Source organism: Gastrolobium bilobum, unplaced genomic scaffold (genome assembly GCF_033153095.1).
Source record: "Gastrolobium bilobum isolate Gb01-03AN ecotype WA unplaced genomic scaffold, APGP_CSIRO_Gbil_v1 utg2894, whole genome shotgun sequence".
Classification (NCBI taxonomy): domain Eukaryota; kingdom Viridiplantae; phylum Streptophyta; class Magnoliopsida; order Fabales; family Fabaceae; genus Gastrolobium; species Gastrolobium bilobum.
In genome coordinates this window covers 260,333-271,453 of record NW_026897400.1, presented here as the reverse complement: position 1 = coordinate 271,453, position 11,121 = coordinate 260,333, and the positions used below count along the sequence as shown (strand labels likewise).

Genomic DNA, 11,121 nt, shown 5'->3' with positions numbered 1-11,121 from the left:
GTGTGTCTATATATATATATATATATATATATATATATATATATATATATAGGAGAGTTATATTTACAAACTCTTACAAACTGCATTATGTATTTTCGAAAATATACTAGGTACTTTCAGAAGTACATAATGTAATTTGCAAAAATTTATAAACAGATCACTCACACACACACACACACACACATATATATATGGGAAAATATTTTCTCATGTCGTAAGAGAGTTATTTTCTCCTACCAGTGACCCTTCGAGTGCAATATTTTCTTTTGCTTTTTTATTTTTTTAATAGATGTGGACCCCACATAAGATGTGTTTATAACATGAGAAAATCAAAACTATATATATATATATATATATATAACCATACGTTCTACGTTGGTTTTAAAAATTTACTTTTTGACATGAATCCATATAAATGAAAAATATAAAGATTAAAATTTCGGAGCGTGTATATTAAAATTTTATTTGATTTGATCATAATTTCGTTCATATTAAATATGTGAGGTTTAGTTAAAAATTATGAAGAGAAAGATAAATACATGTAAAAAAATAATACAAATTTTTAATAGGAGATAATCAATTCCCAATGTTTCAATAATAGCAACCAAAATCTAAATAAATAACAAGTATACATTGATATCTAAAACAAGAGTGTCAAATTTCAAATTTGACACCTCATCTGAGAGCCGTTAGATCAGAAAAGATCAACGATTCTGATTTACAAGCATGTGACACCATTGATCTTTTTTAATCTAACGGCTATCAAATTAGGTGTCAAATTTGAAATTTGACACTAGTGTCAAAAGATCCTACCTCCTAAAACAAATCGTAGAAATTAAAATCTTGAATAGTTAACAATTATACAAAAGGAAATTATACTCTTATGTTACATAAGACTCCTCTCTCATTTTACACTTATATAAAAAGACGTGTCTATCTTTTCTTTTTCATTTTTTTTTTAAATTGATGGGCCATACTTAATTTATCTCACAACATGAAATAACTTCTCTCATACAACATGAGAGAAATAAAACCCTTATACAAACTAAAATCTTAATTAATCACAAGAGACCCGGGGCTAATTAATGAACTCAACCTATTTGATATGCAAGGGAAACATGAATTGTAATTTCTTTAATTAATTTCTCAAAATATTTTTGTCAAATAAATAAGAGATCGATCTCCTAATTCGGGGACAATAACCATATTGCCACTTTTTAGGCAAAATTTTACCTGATTGTCACTTCTGAAAAAAAATTTGCCAAAATGCCACGCCTGAATCCCGCTGGTCTGACAAGCGGAAATGCCTGTGCTTTTGCCACGTGTCAGCATTCTGTCATTCTAGCTGGGCAGCCCAGCGAGAATGGTTGACCATTCAGATGCTGACACGTGTCCAGTCCATTCCCGCTTGTCAGACTAGCGGGATTCAGGCGTGACATTTTGACAAATTTTTTTTTCAGAAGTGACAATTAGATAAATTTTTATTAAAGGAGTGACAATATGGTCAATGTCCCCTTAATTTGAGAGCGAAGAACCAGACGCATAATCCAAAAGTGGGATCAAGGAAAACGGCTTGACGTGATAAGACAGAGATACAGTATGTCACTCTTCTCTCTCTTCGCTTTCTCGCTCTACTTTGAAAAGAAGTGTAGGTTAAAGAACCAACAGCGTGGGTCCCGCTCTATAATGCTGGGTCCCACTTTCTCTCTCATCCCTTCAAACAAACATTACAAAATTAATTAAAAAAAAACAGGAAAAGCAAAAGCTGCAACCATAACTATCACCAACACATCAACGACACTTTAGTTGCAGGCCAGAGAGGAGAGAGAAACTCACTTCTAGTGAGAGAAAATCCTTCAATACCCATCTTTCATTCTCACTCACCATTCCAGTTTTAGAGTGAGAGAGAGAGAGAGTTTTTATGTTATGTGGTGGAAGGTAAAGTGTGGAGGGTGTTGTTGTTGTTGCATTTGAACAAATAGAAAACATATTATTAGCATGGTTTTCTTCTCCATTTCAATGCTGGGTCTGTATTCCTTTTCTCTCTTATTACTGCTACCTTCGTTTCTTTCTACATCTTTTTTTGTTTTTTTGGGTTTTCTATTTTTATTTTTTGTTTTTGTTTTTGGGAGTCTAGATCTCTCTGTGTATTGTTTTAGGACTCATGGGTTTATGTGGGTAATTGTCATGCAATTTGAAATAGAATGGAATATTGGGTGTTCTGCATTTTGGCATTTCAACATTTTGTGTGTGCGCGCGTGTGTTTTTTCTTTTCTTAAAAGACTGGGTTTTCTGGATTAATCTTTCTATTAGTGATTACCATTTTTATAAAATTGATTTTGATTGTAAATGAAGTTAGATATTCGGTGATTCAAGTAACTTCGTAGTTTCCTGATCTGGTGGGCTTTCATTGATACCTTCCTTGTTGGGGTTTTCTGGGTTAAGGGTTTGGTATATAGAGTCCTTATTCTATCTAGGGGAGTGTAAATAGGTCAGACGGCGTTACAGTGGTCTCAACTTATATCAGGTTAGACTCAAATATGTTTAGACTTTAAAAAAGCCTATTTAAAAAACAGGCTTGAAGATTAATATTCCCAGTTTCATTTTTTTTTTTTTTTTTTTTCATCTTGAATTTTTATATTTCTAATCAATTAGCAAATGTGTATACTTTAAGTTTTTATGTATTCAGAGCTGCCTCAGTAATGGGAAATGAGATTTTTACATGGGACTCTGTTGTTGATGATGATGGCTGTGGTCATTGATGACTGAGGCTTCAAAGCAATTACTATTATTGGTTTTCTACGTGTTCAATTTCTATGTCGATTTAATTTGTGACGATGGTTGTGTTTTTAGCACCTCGCATTAAATAAAGCAAAGTTGGATTACTTGATTCTTTCATAGTTTGATTCCATTTTCTTCTTCTGTTAGCTAGTTTAGGACTTGTATCTCAGTCATGTTCATCCTCTTGTTTGTTGGTAAATGGTTGTTTATTAAAATCCTAGTTGAAATAAATGAAGCTCTTATTGAATGAACTCTTCGTTTTAATTGCAGGGTCTTCTTAACTAGGAGTCTTTATGTTATGATATGTGATATTGGGACATGGAGAGGGTTGCAGAGCCGAAGGCACTTCCTCGGTCATTTCCTATCCTTGTTGAGGTATCGAATGCGCACACGGCTGCAGCAAGAGAGGCAGGTCAGAGAATCGTTGGGCAGGAGGTTTCAAGTGCTGGGGGGATTTCAGCAAGAGAAGTGAATCAATTGTCAAAGGCAAGGGATGTGCCTATCTCGCGTTTGGCCTCCATCAGAGAAGTGGCTCAGTTATCAAATGCGCGGATAATTTTGGTAAGGGATGATATGGGATTCGATACTCGAGCCTCTCAAGAATCTCTCACCTTTGCGCCTGATAGAACATGGAAAGGAAAGGCCTCTATACCCGAACTAGAAGAACTGATGCCTGATGTTGAGATTGAGACTTTGAAGGATAGTAGTGATTCAATTGAGGATAGTGGTCCAAGTTTATTTGCTGGTGCTAGTCATCCCCCTGAACCTGTTGATACAGATCTTATGAGAACGGTTTATGTACCAATAGGTCAAAACAAATCTGAGGCTGGATGCTTAATGAAGAGCTTACCCTTGAAGGGCCCTTTCCTTGAAGATCTCTCAATTCGTGTTCCCACCAACAAACCAAGTCCAGCTTTTCTTTCCCCTGAAGAAAGTCTGGTTGAAGAATTAAATGACATAGTAAACTTATCCTCACCATTTTTGGGTGCACGAGCATCACAGAATACCGAGAACTCTCTCCTCCCTCCAGATTCTGAGGAAAAAGAATGTGTTTGGGATGCTTCTCTGCCTCCTAGTGGCAATGTCAGTCCACTTAGTAGTATTGATAGTACTGGTGTTGTCACAGCAATGAGCATTGTTAATAGTTGCGCTAGTACATATCGGAGTGATGCAATCACTAGTGATGGCATGCTTAGTTTAGACAGGAACTGTGATAGTACTAAAGGGAGTGTAAGGGGTGATTCACTAGAGAGTGCAAAAACTAGTGCTAGTCGGGCAAGTGATAGCAGTGGCCTCAGTGATGACAGCAACTGGAGCAACATTACTGGTAGTGCCAATAAGCCTCACAAAGGAAATGATCCTAGGTGGAAGGCTATCCTTGCCATCCGATTACGGGATGGAATTTTGGGCATGAGTCATTTTAGGTTACTCAAACGACTTGGATGTGGTGATATTGGAAGTGTATATCTCTCAGAGTTGAGTGGAACTCGGTGTTATTTTGCAATGAAGGTTATGGATAAGGCTTCCCTAGCAAGCAGAAAGAAGCTGACTAGAGCACAGACAGAGAGGGAGATATTGCAGTTGCTGGATCATCCATTTCTACCAACTTTGTATACACATTTTGAGACTGACAGATTCTCCTGTTTGGTAATGGAATATTGTCCTGGAGGTGATCTACACACTTTAAGGCAGCGGCAACCTGGAAAACATTTCTCGGAATATGCTGCACGGTATGTATGTGTTATAGTTACATAGTTATATTCCTTTACCTAACCTCTTTATTAATTACTTTCCATCATGAATATCTGCTTTGTATTATATAGTGAGTGATTTTTGAGAGAAATAATTTCTTACTTCAAAAGAACGATGAAAGAAAGAGGTAATTAAGGATTTGTAATTAATTTGCTTTTGAACTTCCTTCTTATTTATTTTTCTTAACAGTTACGAACTATGTTTAGTCCTATATATGGTTGTTTTATCTTCAATTTTGTGAAGTTGTAAATCCTGGGCCTAGCGCCCTCGTGGTACCATATGTGTCTATCTAATTTGATAAATAAATGTCGTTACAATCATGTACCTTTCCAAGTTACTTGTCAAACATTTTTTTTTGTTACTTGTCAAAGTTTTGCTTATATACATCGGAGGCATAAACTTATTTAGACTCTTCAATGCTCATCGTGTATTTCTCTAATATGAAGCTCTATCCCTGAAGTTTACTCCTCCTTCTGTCATTCCAAATCTCTTAATATTTCTTTTGAAAGCTGTCCAAGTTTGAACTTTTTGTAGGCTTGAGTTATGCTATAGCTAGTACATCCTATACCTTCAAAACGCAAAGACTATCTTATTCTTCCCAACATTTGAAAATGAATATTTCAAAAATCGAATTTGTTGAGTACTAGGTTTTTGCTTCATTTTATTCAGCCATTTAAAGTGATTCATGCATCATATTCTTAATCAATGATGCAATAAAGATGTGAATATCTAGGACGCGAAGTGGAATATCTGCCATGTATTTGTGGAATATGTTAATTTCCTGTTCAGGCTTTAGTGGGAAGTAATGAAAATTCTAATATAGGCGGTTGTATACATCTCTTTGAAATCTTAAATGTAGGTAGATGTCAAAACATTCCTTCTACCATTTGAATTTTTTATACACTTACGTGCAACATTTGTTTTTAATGTAATGTAACTTTAAGGGGCAAACCTTGGAGCATTAGTAAGGTTGCTCCTTTTTGATTGGAAGGTCACAGGTTCAAGTCTAAGAAACAACTTCTTTGAAAAAATGCAAGGTTAAGACTTCATACATTCAACCCTCACCCATACCTTCGCAAAGTCGGAGAGCCTTTTGCACTAGGGTTTCTCCTTTTGTCCTTTTTAATGTAATTTTTGACAATATCATACTTCTATTTCCAGTATAGACAAAGATATTGTATTTACTTCTTTTCTTGATATGTTAAGCTATGCTCTAGTATGTGGTTGAAGATCGATATGTTTTATAAAGGCTCTTTTGAGCTGTTTTGGCTTCTATAAATATGAGATACAAAACTGGTGCATAATCATCTTGCTCTCTATAGCAGGCCTTTACACTTGAATATATTATCACAATTATATACATTGTCATTTTCTCTGTGTAGCTTTTATGCTGCGGAGGTCCTGCTGGCTCTTGAATATCTTCACATGCTTGGAGTTGTGTATAGAGACCTTAAACCTGAAAATGTGTTGGTCCGAGATGATGGTCACATAATGCTCTCAGATTTTGATCTTTCCCTCAGATGTGCTGTTTCACCGACTCTTATTAGAACTTCCTACAATGGCGACCCTTCAAAACGGGCTGGTGGTGGTGCATTCTGTGTTCAACCTGCTTGTATTGAGCCATCATCAGTATGCATCCAACCTGCATGTTTTATTCCTCGGCTTTTTCCTCAGAAAAACAAAAAGTCGCGGAAGCCAAGAGCTGAGCCTGGGATGCCTTCTAGCACACTTCCAGAGCTTGTTGCTGAGCCTACTTCAGCACGATCTATGTCCTTCGTTGGCACCCATGAATACCTCGCCCCTGAAATTATCAAAGGAGAAGGTCATGGCAGTGCAGTTGATTGGTGGACATTTGGAATTTTCTTGCATGAGCTATTATATGGTAAAACCCCTTTCAAAGGGTCAGGAAACCGTGCTACACTTTTCAATGTAGTAGGCCAGCAACTCAGGTTTCCCGAATCACCCGCAACCAGTTATGCCAGCCGGGATCTTATCCGTGGCTTGCTGGTGAAGGAGCCACAGCATCGTCTTGGGGTTAAGAGGGGTGCAACTGAGCTCAAGCAACACCCTTTCTTTGAAGGTGTGAACTGGGCATTGATTAGGTGCAGCACACCACCAGAAGTGCCAAGACCAATGGAAAATGAGCTACCAGGGAAGGTTGGAGCAGTTGATAATGTTAGTGTTGGCAGCACTAGTAAGAGGATAGTAGGTACTGACATGAAGTCTGGTGGTAAATATCTGGACTTTGAGTTCTTTTAGTTTGGATTCCTCAAACTTCTTTTTATTGTATTGCCATTATTCAGTTATTTTCACAGAGGGCTGCTCAGCATTACCATGTAATTTCAGCTTACCTGCCTTTTGGAAAAATTCCGTTTCAGTTGGAAATATTAAGATACCCCAAGTTTAGATTAGGTTGGATCTCCTTGTCTGATCCCAGAATACATATGGATAATCCATAATGTAGTGTTTCTATACAGAATTTAAAACTTCTCATGAAAATTATTAATCTCTATATACCTTTCTGGGCAATTTTTCTGATGCTATCAAGTGCAGCCGATGGCATTTGGTATATGCTATTCCTTCACGTCTATGATTATCATGGCAGTTAACATAGAATGCTCTTGTGATAAGGAACAATCACAATCTGTTCTCCGGTTAAAAGGGCAAATCCTATTGCAAAAAAAGTTTCTGACTTGCGAGAGTAGGGATGACAGTTGATTACCTTCGAGTCACAAGTAGATGTGGTAAAGTGGACAGCTCGTCCTGTTGTCAACATGCCTACAAATGAGCTAGTCGTCCCCCGTCCTGTCTCGCTTTTGAAAGTGAGCTGAGAAATCCTTTTTTTTTATTAAGATATCTTACACTTTTTTTTTATTAAGATATCTTAAACATTAAGATATCGTAAACTAGAAGATTTCCACAATTGCCAATTCAAAATGCATTCTCCACTTAAATTCATAACGGATTATATTTAAAAATTAGATAAATAAAAAAGGTTGGTGGGTAATCAAACTTATCCCGCTCTACCTCATTTGATAGGCGAGGTGGGCTGAGCCCGTTTTATTATCTCTAATCACAAGGAATAACCTTAGCGTAGTTTTAAGGGGACATTTGATAGAGGAGATGTTTCTTTTATCAGGAAAATTTTTTTGTTGGGAACATGGTGGAAAAAACTTATTGCTAGATAAGATAAGAAAAGCTGTTTGAAATGCCAAAATTTATTGTCGGGTAAGATAAGAAAATGTGTTGGCGGTGGTCAAATTTTTTTACCACACCTTGGATCAGTGGCGGACCCAAGAAAATTTCTCTATGTCCGCCGCACATTTAGTGGCGGGAGTTCAGGAGCAGCGCCCCCGAATTTTTTTATTTTGTAAAAAAAAATTAAATTAACGCTTGAACCCGCTCATAATCTAGTTCCTTCCATAACAAAGGATAAAGAAATCATGGGAATGGGTATGTGACAGAGGAAGAAGAATAAGTTTTCTCTCTAATCAATTTGCGTTGCTACGTTGTTTTAATCATCTCTGTGCGTTGCTACGTTGCTAACTAATATAAGAATAAATATCATTTTTGGTCTCTAACAAAAAATTCGGTCTCCACTTTAGTCCATTATAAAAAAAAAGTCACCTGGTCCCTATAAAATTTAAAGTGGACCTATTTTAGTCTTTTTGAGACTAATGTAGGTCTTTTTTGAATTTGTGAGGGAGCACGATTTTAATTAAATTGATCCACTTTGAATTTTTTAGGGACCTCCTCGAGACTAATTTTTGGTAAAGGACTAAAATGGGAACCATATTTTTTGTTAGGGACTTAAAATGATATTTACTCCTACTATAAATATTGAACCAAGAGACAAATAATAACCTACATGACTACAAAAAAAAAAAAAAAATTAAAATCCAAAATCTCATGTCCACACTTGCGGACATGTGACCCAACCTGGGTCTGCCAGTGCCTTGGATGGTAATATTTTATAATGAGATAATGTGTAAAACATGTTTCCCATCAAAAAAAATTTGCTACCCATTTTTTTATTTTACTCCTATCAAACATAGCTAAACTATTTTCTTCATCCCACTCTCCCCCGGGGAATTTTTTTTCCCCTCCTACCAAACACCCCTAAGATTCCATCTCCGCTAAATTATATAAATTTAACGATTTTAGAATTAGTGTTATTGCTAGATATAATAACTTTTTAAAGGATCATGAATAAAACAAAAATAAAAAAGCGCACTCAATGGAGGGGAACAGTGACCAAAATGCCACTGTTCACCAAGTTTTTTACCTAAATGCCACACGAACAGTGTTATTTTCTAATCTGCCACAGGGGTAAGTTCGCTACCCGGTGTAGCGAACTCGGTTTGCTGATGTGTCGCGTTTCTAGTGGACACCAAATTCGCTACATGGGGTAGCGAACTTCATGTTTTTTTTTTTTTTTTTAACTTTGTACTTGTTATCCACTAGAAATGTGACACGTCAGCAAACCGAGTTCGCTACACCGGATAGCGAACTTGCCCGTGTGACACATTAGGAAATAACACTGTTCGCGTGGCATTTAGGTAAAAAACTTTGTGAACAGTAACATTTTAGTCCGTAAAAGTCTTCCTGCTTGCTATGCTGATTTCCAGAACTCTTCTATGAGAAGTCTGAAACCTATTATGAGTCAATTGGAGTCAAGAGACTACCTAGATTTTTCAGTTGGGAAAATCTAGGTAGTCAAATGGAGTCAAGAACTCTTCTACTTCAAGAGACTCGTTAATCTTGTTTAGTTGGGAAAGCCTAGCTTATTATGCTTTGTAAGAGTAGATTTTTCAGTTGAATCTTGGGTTTGATAGAAATCCACACTTGAATAACAGTTTCTATAATCATCCTAATATAAGATATTTTGTAAATTTTGTCAAAATAATGTATCAACTATCAAGCCATCCATTATGAAGGGGAAAATATCTCTGATTTTAATCACACTAACAAATTATATGGCAACATATTTTGTTAAGAATATCTTTTCCAAAAAAGTATTATTTTAAACTGCAAAAGTCTCGCAATTTTTTTCTCCCTACAATTATGTTATATTTTGTGGAACACACAGCGTTGAGTCAAATGGTTTTCTAGTCTTCTAATTTTCCCATTTATAAAACACAACAAATACATGATAAAAGCATCAAATCATTGAATGGACGTTCAAATGAAAGAGGAAATGAGGACCATAACCCACAGAGCAGACTTTCCATTTTAATGATATAATCACTACTTTTAATGGTTTTTATTTGGTCCCCACTACATCATTTTGCTCTCATGTATAATAGCTTTTTTTTGCATGGGGAAGAACGAAGACTTATCAATATAATGCAATCTTTATAACCTTATCAAGAAGAGATTTGTATTTGTTATTTAACATGACACAACAAACTTTTTTACACACACAGTATTTTGTGGGGTTTATATTTTTTGAAGAAAAAAGAAAAAGAAAAAATCACGGCACGCAAAACGAATCTCTATAATATTACACAATCACTTTTACTACAACATAACTCTTATAAAAGCCTATCAAAATTTACTCATCTATCACTATTTCTCTCTACAGCCCTTTCTTGAAAACATAAAAGGTTTCTGAAAGCTGCAACACTTCTAGCAGTGGCATCAGCTAGTTAGGCATCAGTTAATTTTTAAAAATGATATATATTTTTTAAAAATTATAGTAAAGTTTTAATATTAGTTGAGTTTTTAAAAATAATGTAATCTTGACCCTGACTTAATTTTATTTAGTTGAGTCTTTTGGTACTGGTTGAATTTTTCTTCTAGATTCTAGTTTATGATAACACGGAGAGACCATAGCAAGCCTGAACTAAGGCTATCTTTAGATGGAGGAGTTTAGAATAGAAAACAAAAGAGAAAAATTTTATTTCTAATTTGAGAAAATTATAAATTTTTATTAAAATTAAAAAAGAAATAAATGAAAAGTTACATGGTAATATTTCATTTAATTTCTCTCATTATAAAATATTTTCAAATAAGGGGAATATTTAATTATCCACCCAGTCGTTTCTCCTTCAAATTCCATCCAAACATTCCATCCACACACAAAATTAAAATTAAAAATAAAAATAAGAGTTTTAACTAATTGAGTTAACCTGCATTTAGTGCATGATGATATATAATTATCAATAACTAAATAAATATATAACTCTTAATAGCTTGCTTAACAGATTATGTTGTTGGCCCTATTTTGTCATATAATTGCGACAGGACTGGATCCTGAAACATAATTTGGATCCTGAAACCCGTAACTTTAATGCGGTATCCACTTCAAAGATAAAAAGCATCTTATGTTTTTAAGAGATCACACTAACCAAATTTTAGGGATAAGATTAAAAAAGGAGGAGATAATTGTAATACCCTCAAAAGATAATAATGAATAAAACAAAAATTCCAGCTTTACAATGAAATTTCAACAAGCCTTTATATTGGTGGGTCAAAATACATGTACAAGATATTATACAAATAATAATCCTTAGGAAAAGCTAAAAGAAAAAAAAAAGATAGCTACATCTTTGGGGTATAGTGTTTGATCCTCTCCAGTACCGTCTT

At 35.2% G+C, this 11,121-nt stretch overlaps 1 protein-coding gene across 1 annotated transcript; it reads left to right on the top strand.

Moving 5' to 3' along the window:
* The first annotated feature begins 1,827 nt into the window (after positions 1-1,827).
* LOC133306600 (serine/threonine-protein kinase D6PK-like) lies at positions 1,828-7,048 on the top strand. The gene is made up of 3 exons (XM_061506916.1): positions 1,828-1,938; positions 3,052-4,511; positions 5,916-7,048. The coding sequence occupies exons 2-3, from the start codon at positions 3,100-3,102 to the stop codon at positions 6,790-6,792; spliced, it is 2,289 nt and encodes a 762-aa protein (XP_061362900.1). The 5' UTR covers positions 1,828-1,938; positions 3,052-3,099; the 3' UTR covers positions 6,793-7,048.
* Positions 7,049-11,121: the final 4,073 nt, after the last annotated feature.

Coding starts and splice junctions, on each gene's coding strand:
- LOC133306600 (XM_061506916.1), top strand. CDS start 3,100: ATGGAGAGGGTTGCAGAGCCGAAGGCACTTCCTCGGTCATTTCCTATC. Junction 4,512..5,915: donor TTCTCGGAATATGCTGCACG/GTATGTATGTGT, acceptor TTCTCTGTGTAG/CTTTTATGCTGCGGAGGTCC.